This window comes from Neodiprion lecontei, chromosome 6, assembly GCF_021901455.1.
Source record: "Neodiprion lecontei isolate iyNeoLeco1 chromosome 6, iyNeoLeco1.1, whole genome shotgun sequence".
In the NCBI taxonomy this organism is placed as follows: domain Eukaryota; kingdom Metazoa; phylum Arthropoda; class Insecta; order Hymenoptera; family Diprionidae; genus Neodiprion; species Neodiprion lecontei.
Window position 1 is genome coordinate 3,544,091 of NC_060265.1, and position 19,483 is coordinate 3,563,573.

General features: G+C 41.3%; 1 protein-coding gene across 2 annotated transcripts; it reads left to right on the top strand.

Annotated features, from left to right (window-relative positions):
* Nucleotides 1-124: 124 nt before the first annotated feature.
* On the top strand, nt 125-19,131 carry LOC107221037 (low-density lipoprotein receptor-related protein 4). Of its 2 annotated transcripts, none has more exons than XM_015659881.2 (27): nt 125-307; nt 886-1,184; nt 2,908-3,048; nt 3,113-3,403; nt 3,489-3,745; nt 3,823-4,003; nt 4,086-4,215; nt 6,524-6,633; nt 6,811-6,973; nt 7,492-7,645; nt 7,777-8,008; nt 8,097-8,263; nt 8,361-8,513; nt 8,593-8,746; nt 8,809-9,018; nt 9,079-9,396; nt 9,507-9,920; nt 9,993-10,154; nt 10,229-10,444; nt 10,533-10,819; nt 10,907-11,203; nt 11,266-11,763; nt 11,853-12,175; nt 12,254-12,716; nt 12,821-13,079; nt 13,175-13,587; nt 15,089-19,131. In XM_015659881.2, exons 2-27 carry the CDS (start codon nt 1,094-1,096, stop codon nt 15,245-15,247), a joined length of 6,243 nt encoding a protein of 2,080 aa, XP_015515367.2. In that variant the 5' UTR covers nt 125-307; nt 886-1,093; the 3' UTR covers nt 15,248-19,131. The 2 variants fall into 2 exon arrangements, with proteins under 2 accessions (XP_015515367.2, XP_015515368.2); XM_015659882.2 differs by lacking the exon at nt 15,089-19,131 and adding an exon at nt 13,875-15,039.
* The last annotated feature ends 352 nt before the right edge of the window (nt 19,132-19,483 follow it).

Here is a 19,483-nt window from a genome sequence, read left to right on the forward strand (position 1 = left end):
CCTGCGTCGTGGTCCAGATAACCCCGTCGACAGCATCTCTCAGTCGAGCGTCAGATCTCGCAGCAGCCAGAAAGACCCAGAGCGATATCAACCCCGGTGAACGTATATACCTGTCAATCAAAGTAGAGAAAACGCAGTGGAACGGGTTAAAATGTAGTTCATTTTAAAAGAGAGCGATTGAACAATTGTTAACAACTCACTGGAGCCACTGATTTTTTTCTTATTTGGGTTAATCTGTTCGTTCCGCAGTATTTGGTGTGCTACAGACGCCCCTAAGGGGGTTTTCGATAATGTATAAAGTTAAAAGGTGAACGAAATTAAATTTATAATCGTCCGTAGTGAAATACCATACGAACCGCCAAGGAAGGCACTTTGGTGATTTCAATTCCAGTGAGAAAGTATAGGCATATTAAACTTGTTCAAGTGTGTCGTAGGAATTTTTTCTAAACGATACATCTCCGTTGTACTTCACCTGCCGGGGATGAATTATATTTTGAAAATATCGCGGGTAGTTGGATTTTCGTGCTCCCAATTAATTTGGTCATATTTTTTGGCCTATCCTTCATCTCTGACTATTTAGATATCCGTCGTTGTCTATACCAGATCCCACGAAAGAATCGATAAATTGCGTCGCGGGATATAAATGAAATTATAGCTCTCTGTCTGTTGAGACTTCTCGGTCTGCAAAATCTAAAAAATATGTCAACTTTGTCCAGCGAGATAATTTTGTATTTATAATCGCGTGAAATGTTCCGATTTAAATTCAGTCAATACACCTGTCCAGTTTTATCACTGCAAATAATAGTGAAATCGCCTCGAATTCAATTGTAATATATTTCATACCGATAAGTAATCATTAACAACTCAAACTGTTACACCGTTCAGGTGGAACGATTTCAACCGTGGATAAAATGAAGAACAGCAACCAGAGATCATCAATGGGCATCCCGGAATGAGATGCACCGTTTAGGACGGTGTTGAGCTCGTCATCGATCGTTCACTAGGTGCAAACAAAATATTCGCAAAAAAGCTGTGCGAAGGTCTTGAGTGAGGCCGAGCGAAGCTTTTCCAAGGACAGCCATCGGAGAACGGGATGTCGGCGAGGAATATTCGAGGTGGCCATGCTGGCTCCACCGTTCAAGCTTTCCTTTTGATCTGTTCAATCTTCGGCGGCTCGGGAATGGGTAAAAAAATGAAATTTGTATATCTATAGAATTTAGAATTTCGTACACCAATGTCAATATAGCTATCTAAAAAGTTATTCCCTGCGAATACGACATGCCAAAATTAGTCTGTTCGATTCCTATTTATAGAAAAACTCCTTGAGAATAACTGAATAATTATCCTGAATGAATTGAGAGGGAATTTTTCAGCATATAAAGCTGTGTAACGTGCCATGGGTACTCGAATACAGCCCGGTAGGTCTGCGTTAAAAATAGGAAATGCGGGGGCGAAAGACTTGGGGTGGATCAGTGAATGGAACTATCGATCAATTAACGAGGTGGAAAAGCGGGGTAGAGAGCCCTTAGGTAAAGGGCAATAGTCACTCAGCCTCGTCTCGCGGTTTGATTGGCTTGCGTAACATGTGACGTGATCCGTTCATCAGTCAACCTCGAGACGTTCGTAATGGAGCAAATCCAGAATAAGTACCAAGTAATTACGGGTTCTATTTGTGTACTTGAATAAAACCCCCGTACAACCCCTTGTCCGCGAATTCTCTAAGGGTAGGACGTCACGTTTCTCATTCCGAAGACACGAGTAATGGTAAATTTTTTTGACCAATCGTCGATTAACTGATCCTTTCTATCGATAGAAGACTACATTGGTAATTATCCTAGGGATGACATGCTCTGGACATCGAGTCCAGGATTATTCGATTGTAGGCGTGCGGTGTACACCGATGATTGTCGGACGCCTATTCGGGGAAGTCAAATTACTGTCTGCTCCAAATACATTCTGAGTATAGTGACTCAACGAGTGAGACGTTACGTTGGTCCAGAACTCTGGGGTGCCGTAGATTGGGAATGCTTTTAGCGTCGGGCATATTTTCACGTTTGACGGTTGCTACGTTCTTCTGCGTTCACTGCGGGGTGCGAGTTTGCGTTGTATATCGATTTGGTGCGGGAGGACCACCGGGAGAAGGAGGCGGAGGGTGGCAGGCGAGAGGATGGAGAGGGTGCGAAGGCGCAGGCGTTTCTCAGTTGAATGAAAGTTCTATCCGCCCCCGCCCCGAACCAAGCCATTCATGGGCTTCTGAGAGTAAGGTTTTCTTATAGCTCAAACTACACATCTCTGATCCAAATTGAATCCTCCAGAAGTTCGATCCGTTTTATAATAAATGTGAGATGCTTAGCTGAAACGTGAGAGGTAAACATTTTTTGGTGATTAGGTAATTTGGACCAAGTATTACCTGCGTACTACGTTTTAAGGAAATCAATTTTTCACTTCCGTAATTTTTTGCGACGTCCATCCCTGCCGACCAGCTGTTTCATAGACCAGCAACCGAATTAATGACAATTCACAGATTAACTCGAAAAACTTGTCGTCAAATCAAAAACTGCCCTTCTAGACACCTCGAAAAATATTTTCTCCCTATTCCTGCCAGCTCGTGCTATACAAACTGCTTGGAGACCGCTTGAATGAAGCTGGTGACAAAGCAAGGAATGCGCTGAGACGAGGAATGCAATTACGCTAATGTTTTTACCGTTAGAGGGATGAGATTTTATTCCTCTCCGACATTCCTCGGAACCCTGTCTCATTTCATTTACCATGATCATTTTTGCCGTCAAGGTGTATTGCGATAGATTCAAAGGATTCGGAACAAGTTAAACTGTACCCCTTAAAATCAATCAATTTCTAATCTCGCATTGGCTGAATCATCGTTATCCATGCTACGAATCACTGTAGGACCCGTCCTGAGCTCCGAAGTCACGACTGACACACCAGCGAATAAAGGAGCAGCGCGACAGATGTTCGGTAGTGGCAGCTTGCGGCAGACAGGAAGCGGGCCCATCGTCCTGGGGACGACGGAGTCACCGTTTTACGACGGTGAGTTGATCAGATCAACGTCCGCGGTCGCAGGATTAGCGAGGACCGTTTACGATGTTTTCAGGACATTTGTACGAGGGCCCCGGTGGGTTTGGATACAACGTACCCGGCGGCAGAAACCACGTTTCCCAAAAATCGCACCCCCAGCTTCCCGGTGGGTATCACGGCCCGCCAAGGATGCCCGTCTCTCAACCCGATGCTGATACCTACGAGGCTTCCAGCGACGTGAAGGTCAGAAACGGTGCACCGGTCAACGGTCTCTACGGTCAAAGCCGTCAAGGTGTCGGACGAGGAATGGACGCAGACCGAGGACGAGGCGGCTTCGGCGACATTTACGGGGGCATGGGTGGTCGAGGTGAAGTATGCCCAGCTCATGGATTCGTCAGCTAGGCATTGACCCTTTGAATTGTAACGTCTATCTTCATCTTTGAACCCAATAGGCATGGACGAAACATACGTGAACCCGGATCGCACGCGCGTGCATAACGGACTCCAACGCGGTCACGGAATAGGAGCAAATCCCAACATCGAAGGACATTTTGGAGTCGGCGGACGCACTCTGATCCACGAATTGGAGGACGAAAGCGATCTTACCGGAGAGTACCTACTGCCCTGCGGATGGCAGTGCAAAAGAAGCGAGTTTCTCTGCTTGCAGTCATGCACTTGCATCCCGTTGAGGAGTCGTTGCGACGGAGAGGTAGGATATTGTCGTTTTCGCGAAAATTGTAGTTCACCGGACTCTCTGCTACCCAACGCTTGTCTCTCGCACAACAGATAGACTGCGAGGATTTCCAAGACGAACTGGATTGTGACAACGGGTCGGGATATGGAGGAAACGCGGAATGCGTCGGTGAAACAAAAATTCGTTGTCCATTGTCTGGGAAGTGTATTTCCAAAGATTGGCTTTGTGACGGTGACGACGACTGCGGTGATTTCTCCGATGAAAGCCACTGCGGTAAGTCTCTGGCAATATTGTCGGCCCGAACAATTAAAACACCGTTTTTCATTCTCTAATTATTGTCTCCGTTGTCTTCAAGGAACATCTCAAAATTGCACTGAGGACCAATTCGAGTGCAAAAATGGTCTCTGCGTCCAGCGAGCTTGGCTTTGCGATGGCGAGAATGACTGCAAGGATTTTTCTGACGAAGTTAACTGCACGAAAAAAGTGTAAGTTAAGCTTTATTTTAATGCTGGTGCATGTATCACGTTTCCAAGATGTACCTAATCCAACTCTTGACTGATCAAGAACTCGCTCTATCCTAGATTGATACGCTGTAGATACCCATTGTGCATCCTCGAACACCACCCCTATAGCCTAGTTTCAAGTGCCCGGCAGTGTTGGGTTTATCCGAAATATTTACATTCGAAGTTTCATCGATGTTCGACATGTGTTCACAGTACGAGAATTTTTCGGTAACATCGCTTCGTAGTGGATTATAAAATCATTTGCTGAGTGAATTCTAGCTCTATGTAGTGTAAATTTTTTTGTTTCCCAACGTTTGACATTTTGAGGTTTTACCTCTGCGCTGAAACGTCACAAAATTTCGATTCGGACTTTATGTGACACATGGTCAAACGCTAAATCATAGATATACGCGCTCGCAGGACAATATTGGAAAACTGGTGTCCTTCGTCCTAGATATTGGATTATCGTCACTCCCTCGTCCTCTCCCCCTTTAATACTCTTTGCCGAAGAAGGACACCCACTCTCCGGAGCCGACGAAATAACGTATGTGTATCGCACTAATTCTAAGGCCCTTTAATCTCCCTGCGGCACAGACCAAGCTAGACCCACCTTGCTTTTGCTGTCGTATCGACTTCCTCCGTTACCCGCTTTGCGAGATTGACTGCGCGGATACAGGTGCATCACTCTCTTCAATTCTTCCCTTCGTTTACTATTTCATTTTACACCGTACACATGTGTAAGGTGCCTAAAGGAAAATAGTGAACCAATCGACGTTGATCAACTCATTACGTAATCTGGACCGTATTTAATCACATAAGAGTACCAATGAGGTCGTCAACTGTCTTGTGATTTTCTTTCGTTCGACTATTCAAAATTTTAAGCGTTAGAATCTACAACTATTAGCCAAAATAAACGACATTTGGCAAACTGTTGGCAAACGCACCGAATAATTTACATTTCCATACTTGCCTTTCATGTGGTCTCAATACGGTGAACAAATGAGTCACTACATCCAATCAATGCTTGTTGTCAAATATTAACGACGTCAAGGGTAGAAGCCGATCCTCCGGTAGCGATGTCAATTTTGCATGAGCCCGAACGATGACATCCTGATGTTTCGGATACTTCTGAAAACTAACATGTTCGCTAAAACATGCCTAGAATAACTCGGGAGGAATGACTATGTGTACCTACATATATACCTGCACGTGCATGTACGTGTCTTTGAATGTCACCCGGTTTGGCCCCCTTATACGTTATAGTGGTCCAAGGCGTGGAGTCGGCTGCGTTGCCCAGCAACGACAGTGATGTGCTGTAGTATCGACCGCCGTACCGGAGCCACCACCATCTTTCCCAAACGCTTGTGTTTTTGACTCCCTGAATTTCAGGCACGCGCAATCCAGCCATATAGACGCCCACGATCATCCGTCTCGCGTTCACGATGTACACACCGTACACTTATGCGTACAGACAATTTCCTTCTTTATACCTTCTTTTGCTTGATTTATTTATGGCGCTCATTCTAATTGGAGGTGTCCCTGAACCCTGAAAGCAACTATCACGTCGTTCGATTGGACGTCTGCGTAGCTTCGGATTCCGTGCACTGTGCATTTTTCTCAGTCAAACGTTTCATGCTCCACAATTACTCCTATCACGCAAAAAAATTCGATCTTTGAACTTTGACAGGTTTTTTTACGACTGCGTCACGATGTTTAAATTTCCAAGTCAATTATTCAACAGGGGAATGATTTTGGTTTTTGATTGTTATTTTTTTTTTTTTTTTTTGCAAAAATTCCAGGCTTTGTTTGTTCAAAGTATAGCAGATGAAATAGTGCTCGGGAAAGTCCATAAAAACAAGTTGCGGGAGGGTTGCAGCTACTAGGAATCTAAATCCATGCTGGGAATGGTGGAAATCGGGTTGGGCTAGGTCGTAAGGGGCGATAAAGCGTTTAGGAGAACTCCACCATGACCCTACTGCAATCCGAGCTTCTGTACTGCTGCTCTCATATGGGGTGTCGTAATGAATTAGGGTTGGAAATACTACCCTGAAATAAATTCTACCCAATACCCATCCTGAGCTTGAGTCAACGAGATTTCAGGGAATCTTTGGATCTAATGAAAAAATTAATAATAATAGATACGTATTATACCTACATTAGTCACACTCACAAACGTAGCACAACAGGTGACTGCTGAATATTTGGCTTATTTCCAAATAATTCACTCGATGTTCTATTCAAGTATCTGCATTTCCAATTGGCCGCATTATTCAAGGATAACTAATTACAGGGAATGCACACAGTATGAGTTCAAGTGTCAGGATGGTAGCTGCATCACTTTGAATTGGCATTGCGACCAAGAACCAGACTGTAGCGATGGTTCCGACGAGGTGAACTGCGGTGAGTTCGTAAATATTTAGATAGCACTATTCCGTTCTATCTCTAATCAAGGTAGAGAAGATGGTCGTGCAAAGGCGGAAATCAAACGATACAGAAAAACAATTAAACGTGTGATGCACTCAAATTTAACCAAGGCATATATAACAATGAAGTTGATCGATTGTTTCCACGCCGTAGAAAAAACCGGAGTTAGTTGTGGCAGCAATGAATTCCAGTGCGCTTATCCAAAATGTGTGCGACACGAGTATCGCTGTGACGGTGATGACGACTGCGGTGATGGAAGTGACGAGAAGGATTGTCCTGGATCATTGACAACCAGCTGCAACGATAATGAATTTCGGTCAGTGCGATATCTCACTTTTTGATTTTCTGCCCGTCGCTATTTAGCATAGACACTGCAGTTTGCTCCAAATCTATAGAAAGCTTCTGCAAGTTTGTAGAATATACAAAGCATTCGTCGAAACTCTAATTAGGCATTTCACGAGAAGCCCAATTAGCTCCAAGCATCCGTGTTGCTCTACTTTTCTCTCAAAGATGGTAACACAATCTGAAAAAGACAAATAGCACGATTATTTCATATAGAAGAACATGGTCCAGACAAGGGTGTTCTTTCATTCGAATTTTCCTGATTGAACAGGGCCCTCGGTGCGTTAATAATCATGCTGTAGGGCCGAGCCGCGTGGTTGGCGAGCTGAAATATTGGCAAAAAATCCCATCTGTGCATGCTTGCGAGAGTACTCTTTGTCCGGATAGGGAACAGAACTGAGTGTAATCAACTATACGAGGGTCTTCTGCCACGCGTTCACGTCAGCGTTTTGTTCGCTCTTTCTCTTTTGTTGAATACCATTGTTTCTGCAGATGCTCTGGGGGCAAGTGCATCAGCAACAAATGCGTATGTGACGGAAACAAAGACTGTGACGGTGGTGAGGATGAGGAAATGTGCAACCACCCGACACCTCAGGGATGTTCACCTCACAACGAGTTCACATGCTCCACCGGCACCTGCGTCCCGGTAAAAAAATAAAAAAAATTATTATCGTTATTGGAACCTTTCAATTGCTAGATTTTGCATTCGGACAACGATTTCTTACCTCAGAGTTTCGTATGGTGTTCTCACCTGCAACATTGTCACAATGTTTTCAGCGATTGTGGGTATGCGACGGCGTTCCTGACTGCCCTAATGGTGAAGATGAACAAGGATGCGCAGTGACTTGTGAGGCGACCCAGTACTTGTGCAACCCGCCTCGAGTAATCAACGATACATCAGTTGCCGCTACTAACTCGCCCCAACCATCAGCGACGCATCACTATCACCGATATTGCATCGCTATAAAACACGTCTGCGATGGTACAGCCGACTGTCCCGATGGTGATGGTTCGTAGATTGTTATCGTCGTGAGATTTTCTTCTACATTGTTGGAAATGACGCAAGGTAGAGTGCATGGTGTTATTTTGCTTTACAGATGAACTCAACTGTCCAAAGAAACGCGACTGCACTGCGACGGACAAGTGCACGCAGCAATGCATCTTGACGATAGATAACAAGCCAGCCTGCGCTTGCCAGCCTGGGTACAAGCTGGGGAAAGACAATGCGACGTGCGAAGATATCAACGAATGTGTATTCGAACAAGTGTGTCTTTGTTACGCTGATCCTTTTCTTTGTAAATATTCATGAACTCGGCTCAGTTCATCTTTTGTAACTTGACTTGATGTTACGCGTATTTCAGGATCCAGTCTGTAGTCAAACTTGCAACAATACCGTAGGCTCATTCGTCTGCAGCTGTATGGCCGGTTACGTCCTCCGACCTGACCTCAGAACCTGCAAGGCCTTAGGGGCAAATCCTACACTCCTTTTTGCGAACCGGGTTGATATAAGACAGGTTAGTGTCGTCTCGTATCCGAAATCCGACATCAGGCAAAGGGGCACCCACTTAATAAGTTCTCATTTTTGCGAAATAGGTTAGTCTCAGCAATTCCAAGTACACAGCTATCCTGAAGGGGTTGCACAATGCCATTGCTTTGGACTTTCATTATAAACGAAGCACTGTTTACTGGTCCGATTTATCCATGGATGTCATACGGAAGGCGTATGTAAACGGAACCGGTGCCGAAGGTAAGATAATTGATGAAATGTCGAACAATTTTTCAACGAAATTCCACCAAATCATTTCGCAGACGTTATTCGATGGGGTCTGGAAAGTCCAACCGGTGTTGCTGTCGACTGGATTCACAATCTTCTGTTCTGGACTGACTCTGGAACACGTAGGGTGGAAGTAATAACTTTAGATACAACAATGCGGCACGTCCTGATATCTAGTGACCTCGACAAGCCACGGGCCATAGTTGTTCATCCAAACTACGGATACGTTTACTGGACGGATTGGGGTAAGACTAAAACCAACGAATGATCGTGTCCCTCAGTCTCATTGTTTGACAAAAATTTAGGTCCAAATCCAAAGATCGAACGTGCAGACATGGACGGTTCAGGCAGGGTCGTTCTTGTTACGGAGTCGATATCCTGGCCAAATGGTCTAGCAATAGATTACACGTCCGATCGCTTATTTTGGGCAGACGCAAAGCATCATATTATCGAATCTGCTCACCTTGATGGGACGGATAGGAAGAAGGTCATAAGGAAGGGAGTTAACCATCCCTTTGGTATCACCATATTCGAAGACTATGTCTACTGGACTGACTGGCACTTCAAGAGCATATCCTCTGCGAATAAGGGAAACGGTGCTGGATTCAAAACTATTCATTCCGGTGGGTTATTTTCTATCAAGGACTAGGTTTGGCACCACGTTGGCAAGTAGATGTAGTCTTACAGCGAATGAACTTGAAAAATAATTACTCCTCGATTATTTAATCCGAAGGTCTTCACTTCCCGATGGACGTGCATAGCTATCATCCGCAACGTCAACCTGAGTATAAAAATCGGTGTGGTGATAACAATGGAAACTGCTCACACATGTGTCTCCCAAATAGCACCGGTTACAGTTGCGTCTGTCCTGTGGGGTTGAAGATTAAACGAGATGGCAAGAACTGCGCCTCTACTCCCGACAATCTTCTGATATTTGCAAGGAAGAAGGATCTCAGATTACGGCCAGTCGATCAGGCCGCAAGAGGATTCGACACTGTTATTCCCGTCGATCATATTGAAAGCGCTGTCGCACTTACGTGGGACAGTAATGAAGATACTATATACTGGACAGACGTTGAGACGGACACGATAAGCCGGGCGTACTTAAACGGCACTAATCAGAGTGTCATCATCAGTTATAACTTAGGTTTGCGGCGAACCAAGTATGAACCGATATTATGCGTTTGTTAGAAACTTGATATTACTGTTTTTATTACAGAATCTCCAGCTGGTTTGGCTATGGATTGGATAACGCACAAGTTATATTGGACTGATGCTGGGACGAACAGAATTGAGTGTTCAAATTTAGATGGATCGATGAGAACTCTACTGGTATGGAGGGGGCTTGACAAACCGAGGGACATCGTGGTCGACCCGACTGGTTAGTTTTCAAAAGTCAGCAATAATCAGGAATTGTTATGATTAAATTTTTTGTAAATTCGATTAATCTTGTAGTCGGGTATATGTACTGGAGCGATTGGGGCGAAGAACAGAAAATAGAGAGGGCCGCGATGGACGGCAGTGATCGCAAGATTCTCGTGAGCAAAAACTTGACATGGCCAAATGGATTGGCAATCGACTTCGAAAAGAACCGGCTCTACTGGGCAGATGGTGGTACCAAAAAAATCGAGTACTCTGACCTGAATGGCAAAGGCCGAACCGTACTAATCTGTGAGTATAAGTACTTCAGCTTATCGGACATGAAAGTGTACGTTTAGTTGTCGATTTAACACTCGAGTTTTTTTTTTTTTGTTTTTAGCCACTGACTTGCCGCATCCCTTTGGTTTGGTGATTTTCAAAAATAAAATATTTTGGACCGACTGGGACATGCAGAGTATTCATCAAGCAGATAAAAACGACGGTTCTAATCGGAGCGTGGTTAGATCAGGAATATCCGGTCTCATGGACGTCAGGGTATTTCACCGTCATCGAAAGACTATCAACACACCTTGCAATAAGAACAACGGCAATTGTTCGCATTTGTGTCTGTTGGCACCCGCTCCACGATTCTATAAATGCGCGTGTCCAACTGGTCTGGTTTTAGAGGTAATACAAGCATCATTTGGTTCGAGGACATCCTACACCATGTGCGAACAATGGTAATCGAGAATGCCACTTTTTATTTCATTGCAGTCGAATGGAGAGACATGTCCTGATATGCCGAGTGAATTCCTGGTATTCGCTCACAGAGAAGACATCAGAATAATATCTTTCGACGTCAACTACACCGTGGACATAGTACTGCCAATAGCGAACCTAAAAAATGCAATTGGAGTGGATGTCGATAGACGAACCGGCGATCTGTATTGGACCGATACTGCCGATGATCTCATCAGGAAAGCAAGTTTTGACGGAAGAACTGTAGAAACGATAATCAACAACGGAATCGAGAACGCCGACAGTTTGGTCGTAGATTACATAGGTCAAAAGGTTTGTGATCACTTAACGCGCGCGCTAACGTAATTTGATTCTCCTTCATGATCCTGTTACAGATATACTGGACAGACGCTGGACTAAACAGCATCGAAGTTGCTGAGCTCGATGGTATAAACAGAAAGGTTCTGATTTGCTCAGGACTCGAAAAACCTCGAGCTATCGCTCTGTACTATCCAGCTGGGCTTCTTTTCTGGTCTGACTGGGGTCACAACGCCCGTATAGAACGAGCTAATATGGACGGCGAACAGAGGATGACTTTAATAGCCGACGACCTTATCTGGCCGAACGGTTTGGCCGTTGACCTAATTGGGAATAAATTGTACTGGAATGACGCTAAGAGAAGCGTGATTGAAAGCGCCAAGCTTGATGGTTCAAATAGAAAGGTTCTTATCCACGATGTTCGTCACCCTTACGGGTTGACACTGACCAAGGACTTCGTTTACTGGAGCGACTGGCACACGAAATCTTTACACCGTGCGAATAGAACGACGGGATCTAACAAAACGGTAATATTGTCCAAAATAGAGGGCATCATGGATATTCGGTCAGTCAGCGTAAGTTTTATACACAAGTAAAATATTTGGAGAGTTAGAAGCGAGTTCGAAAATAGCTACTGATACTCACAATCAGAATTAATTCGCAGAGCGAGGATCTTTACATCGCTGAGAACGTGTGCGAGAAGAATAATGGCGGATGCTCACATTTGTGCCTTCGCAACCCGAAAGGTTACTCGTGCGCTTGTCCGACCGGAATCCTTTTGAACGAGGATAAAAAGACGTGCAAATTGACCCCCACAAACTTCATACTGTTCGCAACGAGGGAAACGCTCGCCAGGGTGTCGTTTGACACGCCAGAGATGTGGGACGTGACTTTACCAATCAGTGACATCCACAATGCAATCTCAGTAGATTTTCACTGGGAAAAACAAATTATAATTTACTGCGACGTAAACTTGGACATAATTAGGTAGAATTTTAATTACCTCTCGCCAACGTCGGCGTCTTTCGCTTCTTCTACATCTAGTTTCGATTTCCCTCGTTTCAGGAGTATCAACATCCAAAATTTATCCGACACTCGGGTAATCATAAACTCGAATCTCACAACGCCGTCGGGCCTGGCCGTTGACTGGGTTGCTAACAATCTTTACTGGGCTGACACCACCAGGAAAGTGATCGAAGTTGCCAGGCTGGATGGCAGCAGTCGTAAAAGAGTCCTGGAACAGCTAGACGACCCAAGAGCGCTTACCTTGTTCCCGGCAAAGGGATACATGTACTGGACCGAATGGGGTGAACATCCCAAAATTGAAAGGTCTTACCTGGACGGTTCGAGTAGAAAAGTGATCATCTCTTCGGACTTGGGCTTTCCAAATGGCTTGGCTCTTGATTACGAAAAGAAAAAGTTGTACTGGGCCGATGCGTTGAAGGACCGAATCGAGACGTCCGATTTACACGGACAATACAGAGTGCAGCTGGTCCCGGAAGCAACTCATCCTTTCGGCTTGACGCAAGTGAGTATACAAAAATTTCACCTCCGAGTACCTACGTCCTTCAAGCTTCATCCGTTGCAGCGATCGTGGTCCGATGCGATAACGTTCTAATTTTATTTTCGCAGTACGGGGATCACATCTACTGGACGGATTGGTACAAGAAGGCAGTGGAACGTGCTGACAAGACCACTGGAAAAAATCGAATTGAGATTCGAACTGCGCTGGACGGAGTAATGGAGATCAAAGTCGTCTCGGCCGCAAGGCAAACCGGGTGGACCCCTTGTGCCGTGGAAAACGGCGGCTGTAGTCATTTGTGCTTCTTTACGCGGAAGAACTACGTCTGCGCTTGTCCGGACGTTAAAGATTCCAAACCCTGCTCGACGGGTAAGTAGTTGAAATATTAATGTCATCGTCGTGCTCTCGAATTTTTGTGGTTCCGCTATCGGCTGAAGTGGCTGACACGTGGGTACTTCTTGCAGTACCGAGCAGAGAAGTCCCGATAAGAAAACCAGGGACAGAAAACGATCCCCCGGAGGAAGACGATGATGAGCCAACCATGTCGTCTGTCCCAACTCTTGTACCTCGGAAGCCGCATCACGATATCACCGGCAGATTCCCAAAACTTTCCCCTAGTAATACAAATTTCACATTGAAAACGGTGGTAATCACGATAGTCGTGATGGTCGTTATGATAATCGTCATTTTAATCGCCATCATCCATCTTCTGTGCCAACGCAAGACCAAACAGAAAAAATACTTGTACACCGGAAGAAGTGTCCTCACTTTTTCCAACCCCAACTACAACGCTTCAAGCGGCGACGTAGGCCCGAGCAATTCGCAGCAAGATAAAAAATCGTTCATCTGGAAAAGATTGAAGTACGACAAGTCGCAGGTATAATTAGTACTTATTGAAATTCGAGCATGTTAATAAATTTTCCAACGTGCTGAATGCTTGACAGAAGGATTTACAACGAAAAATAATTACCTTGCCGGTGACGTCGGTATATTGATTATGGTGAAAGACGACCTGGTCTGTAGATCCTTCTTCGTTGAAAAATTCCCTTGGCACGTTGCTATGCTTATGTAGATATTTAACACCTAAAATGCTCTATGTTTCTTTCCCCACTAAAACATTGAATTATTGATTGATCGATCGAATGGTATATAATCACTTAATAGAAAGCTAACACATCCAAAGTTGAATGCCCAATCAAACTGCAACATTTGCCACTTCACTTTATACAAATGAATGAAACAGAAACCACCTAGCGCCTAAGCTATCTGCAACGTAGTATTTTATGCGCAACCTTCTATGTTAGGTAGATGCAAAAAATTGAACATCGCAATTCTATTTCCACCGTCTTTACTTGATAAGCTACGCGTCGCGTCGCGTCCTTTGGTCGAAATGATCTACATGTATCCGCCCCATGAATCGTCCCGATATTGTTCATACCCACTACTGTTCACTATTTTACTTCCGTTTCTTAGTGCCAATCTAGGTCGAAAATTATCGGAGCGATGACATGTGAAACTAATAGCAAACTTGAACTTGATCGTTTTACTCTTCGGATTTTTGAACTTAAAGACTCAACCCTTGTCTTTGTCGAACAGTTAGTTGCGCATAAAATGTGATCTAAAGATTATGACAATATCTTGAAGGGAGCCTCGTTATCATCAACTCTGTATTATCCAATGAAAGCTGAAGCTCAGACCACCGTACCTCTAAAATTGTAAAATTATTAATTGCATATTGAAATATTTTTGTTAAAAAGGTTGAATAGAATTTTTAAGATAGTAAAGTATGTTCAATATAAATATTATAGAGGCACGCTATAGAAATTCTTCATTGTGATGGTTATTTGTCGTTCCGACGAATCGGAAAATTTTGCCATAAGGCATAAAATTACGAAGAAGAAAAAAAGCGAGGAACTTAATTGTTAGAAGTAGCTGGTGAAAAGATTGAAGGAACGTATAAACTCTGGGCGCATTTAGGAAAAGAATGAAAGTTCCGTTTCGTCTTAAAAAAGTTTTCAACCGCAATGGTGTAATACTCGATATTTCGCAACTGACTGTGAAAGCACGAGTAATGAATAAAATGAAAATTGTAATAATAATACTAGTATTTAATAATAACAAATAAATGCCGACAATGAGCGATTAATTCTGCAATGTACAGTATCTGATTGGGCATTTCTGCACGCTGGTAAACTCGGATGGATAGTGTAACAATGTTACACAAGAGACGAGGAAAATTTTCCCACGATAAATACGAAAGAAAAAAGAAAAATCGAAGAAAAAAATTAAATAAAATAAAATATATACGCAGCCTCAGGGGAAACGAAAAGAAAATGGTGGAAAAAAAAAATCAATAATTCATTGTCTTGTCAATATAGGAAAGAGTGTACGAAGATAACGGACAGTCCTCAAGTCCCGAAGTGGTTTCCTTGATTCCTCCCTCAACAACTCCGAGCAGCAGTAGAGCTCCGTCAGTCACACCGAGGGAAACTTCACCACCAACGTCACTTCCGCACGTCACTCACCTAGACGGTTAGATACATATAATATTGTACTTGTATCATTTCGAATGCAACACTGTCACCACTTTACTTATCTATTACACGCGAATGTTCCACCCTGTTCGGAGAAGCGTAACCAGACACCAGCTCGATCCGCATGACAGCTGTGAGTCCGCGATAATGACGACTATGAACGATATTCTTCCACTGATAACAAAAAAAAAAACAACAATAACAACATATACCAATACACAAGAGGTAACTTTTCACTGAGCTATGCTATGCTGTCAATGGTTTGTGAGACTGTGACACTCTGTGATCAGACTCACTTTCGAGAATAATATGTGGCCAGTGACGTGTCAAGATTTGTCTGTAGGGTGTGAATGGTTTTGGGAGCACTGCGCTGACTAAACGTTACACAGGAACAGGAAATGAAAACTAAGCATATACTGCGTTATTAAAGGAATAGAATATTTGAAAGAAGTCAATGCGGTAGACGCGTTAATAATTTTTATAAACTGATGAAAAATGTGTATGAGAAATAATTCATACCAAATAATTGCTGTCCGGATATAATTTTTACTCATTGATCAGATATATTTCTTGCATTTACCGATGTGTTATTCGCACTCGCGCTATCCAACGACATTTATAAATATTATGAAGGAACGAAAATATACAAATAAACATAACAAGCACGAAAATAACATTCCAAAAATTATGTACTTGTCGTTTTGCAAGGGCGATCATTCACATACAGGCTACGCATCTAATAATTATATATTCCATAAAAATACTGCCACATGTGTAAAAATTATCCTTACCCGACTTTCGTATACCGATAAAAGATGAATAAAAAAAATTTACATTCTACGTAAGTCTCTTTTGGCAAACACGATGAAGATTTATTTCAAATATCAAGGGATCGAGATGTGCCCAACTTATTTTTAAACATTCAGTTCACGAATAAAAAATTGAACATTTTTACCAAGTGGAAACATTCGATTTTCGGTTCACTTTTTATAGCTTTGATATCAAGCGCTTAAGTGACAACTACAGTCTTTATCGCCATGCGAACAAGTGCGACTTACTTCTTTCTCAACGTTTACTTTCTAATCAAGTACAAGCCACAGATTTTGACTGCATAAAATATCTTACGATGTCTATACCGTTGTATCACTCCAATTTACAGATAGTGCAAGTATTTTGTGTGAATGGTGTATTAAATGTATATTATAAAGATAAAAATTAAACTAGTTATTTTTAAAAGGTCCCGATTTGTATGAAGACTGAAAAGGTTCGAAAAGAGTATCTTTGATCGAGTAGCGCATAGTGGTCTAAAGATAATGATAATGATAATAATAATATTATTAATGATAACAACAACAACAACAACAACAACAACAACAACAAAAACAACAACAAAAATAATAATAATACTAATAAAATGATTACAACAATAATGATAGTAGTAATAATGCCATCGTTTTACCATGAGTAGATGTAACATCACCCTCAAAACCACGTACATCCGTATGTATTCTGTGCGTACAATACGTATATTTATACATACGTGTGTCAGTGTGTAAATACTCGATCTGTGTTGCGTGGATGTTGCGTATAAATTGAGAAAATTTCTCAAGTGCTATTTTTTAAACTTTATTCGAAATATATCGTTCCTTCGCAAAGTGATCACCGTCCTATAAAACGCGATTATATGTCTACCTGTAATATGTTTGCAAATTCACGTACTACTTGAATTTGTTTCCATAAATTGATTTTTTTTTTTTTTTTATTTTTATTTTATTTTTTTTTATTTATCGGCCATCAAGTTGCGAAGAATTATCGTGTGTATGGAATTATAGAAACTGTTGTACGGCACAGCAGAACTGTTAACAAACAAATTGCGATTGATAAATTTCAAACACTGAAAGTATATAGATTGGAATAACCAATATTATTATTACATACTGTGACACAAAATTCGCGTTAATTGAATAATCCGCTTTTAAGAAATCAGTGAACCATTGTGTAGCTCCAGCGAAGATTTGTGAAACGAGAAATCTCGTCCACTTCTGTTTTTCATTGTTTTTTCTTACATTTCTCCCAATTAAACACTGCAGCGTGCATTATTGCGTTAATTCTATTTTTCTATAAAGCTATATATATTTTTTGTACTATCAGCATATTTTTTCTCCCATAGATTTATATCAACATGGGGTATATACATATTCATATATTGTATAAATGTAAACACGCTATAAAAGTGTACACGTACATGATGTAACATGATATTACCTATATTCGTCGAAACAGCGCAGGTTGCTGTAACACTTAATTCAGTCCCAGCCGGTCTGGGACTTCGTAAAAGCAAATCCGCGCAATGCAGTTTCGTACATTTGATTATTTTCTTTGCAAACCTATCATAATTCCTTTCATTCATCGATTATAAACATCTAGATGTATCGCAGAATGAGTGATCTAAACAAGGACATGTAAAAACGTGAGCAACGTCGCATGAATACAATTATTTATTCTTGCAAAGACACACCCATTTATGGACTCTAACTCAGCCTCGACTTTTCGCATATAATTAGCAATTTCACCGTTGCAAAAAGCACATTTAATTATAATACAATATAATGACATAAGTTACATTCGAAAATGACGGATCATTGAATCGAGTCATTGGCATCCGCCAATTTCCGCATCTGGTAAATACTTCTTGTAACTTCTACATGTAGCGCAATAAGTGGCAAGTTCATTCTTTTTGCATCTTCATTGTTACACGTTGTGTATAACAATGTTTGCGACGTTAGCTAACGATGTAGAAAAAAGGTCGAATACTTTAAAATGGCATACATGTCCTTGTTGAAATGACTGATTCGTTAATGTTTAAAACTTACATAATCGCGTTATACTAATACTATAACAACGTATTGTGTAATTTGTTGAAAAACCTACTTGTCAAAACAGAGAATATGTTGTAAGACGAGTAAACGAAATCCTTAGCTATGAAATAAGTGCGTAATATGATAATTGAATCACAGAATGTTGATTTTACAATTAATACAAGCTTATTATAACGGTGCGTGAATATATGACATACATGCAATTGCCATATCGTCCGTTACCGAGGTATTTTCACGATTTGGCAAAATGAAAATTTTACGCGAAATAGAACAAGTATGAACGAAAAGACCGAAAATTATTATTGAATTTTTTTACTACGTGCACTGTTGCGCGATTCGCGATTTTCAAAAATCAAACTAACAAAACTTTGATGATGTGTACATTTCCGCGATTGTTCCCTGTTATATTGAAAAGTTTGAGGCTTATTACAAAGGCATACGTTGGTATATTACCAACTTAATTTCAATGTATTATACGAGTATCGATAAGCGTGTGTCGAGGAAAATTTATAGAAGACCGTCTACTGTGAAAATAAATACAGAATACAATACCTAGTCGATTTACGAAGGAGCTAGGAAAATATCAGATATTTTTAATGTTTAGATCTTCAACGTAAACTAAAATTAATTAGATATATCGTAATTATTAAATAATATACATTACATAGGTATAACGGTATAATTATTATGATCCAAAATATTATTGATATGCATGCTAGGTATATTTAGAGCTCAAAGATTCTATGTGATATAGAACAAAATCTGAATTATAATATCCACAAATAACGCAATGTTCATGTATGTGTTATCTATAAAAAATAAAACACATGAAATCGTTACATGAAAGAACTACGAACACAAGAATAAAAGAGATATCTCACAACCTAATTTTATCTCAGTGAAAATTAAGAAAAAAAAAAAAAAACAACAACAACTATCCGATCGAATTAAAAAAAAAAAAAAAAAAAATCAAATTCGCAGATAATAAAACAAAGCTGTGCTCTGTTTGTACTACACCATAGATATATTTATTGAATGATCAATATTGTCTACTCTGTATGTTCAAATAATTGAATGTAAATTCCATCGTATTATGGTAATTACGTAAAAATCTGCCATGAAATCGGCTTCTTCAAGTTACTTTGATTTAATAAAATTCAATTTTCGAAAAGTATCGAGTATCGTTATATCTTACAGAAAGCAACCAAGTAATTTTTATTTATTCAATACTGAATTAATTACTTGTGCTTCGTTCCTGCTGCACAACATGGTATTAATACGTTGCCCATGCAACAATCTCTATGCGAAAAATATGCTCCAGAAATATATTTATAATCATTCTTTGACTAAATAATTACGT

Bases quoted from the DNA above. Each gene is read 5' to 3' on its own strand.
- LOC107221037 (XM_015659881.2), top strand. From the start codon at position 1,094: ATGTCGGCGAGGAATATTCGAGGTGGCCATGCTGGCTCCACCGTTCAA. The intron at 9,397-9,506 runs GTGGGTTATTTT...TTTAATCCGAAG, and splicing joins ATTCAAAACTATTCATTCCG to GTCTTCACTTCCCGATGGAC. The intron at 10,820-10,906 runs GTAATACAAGCA...ATTTCATTGCAG, and splicing joins CAACTGGTCTGGTTTTAGAG to TCGAATGGAGAGACATGTCC.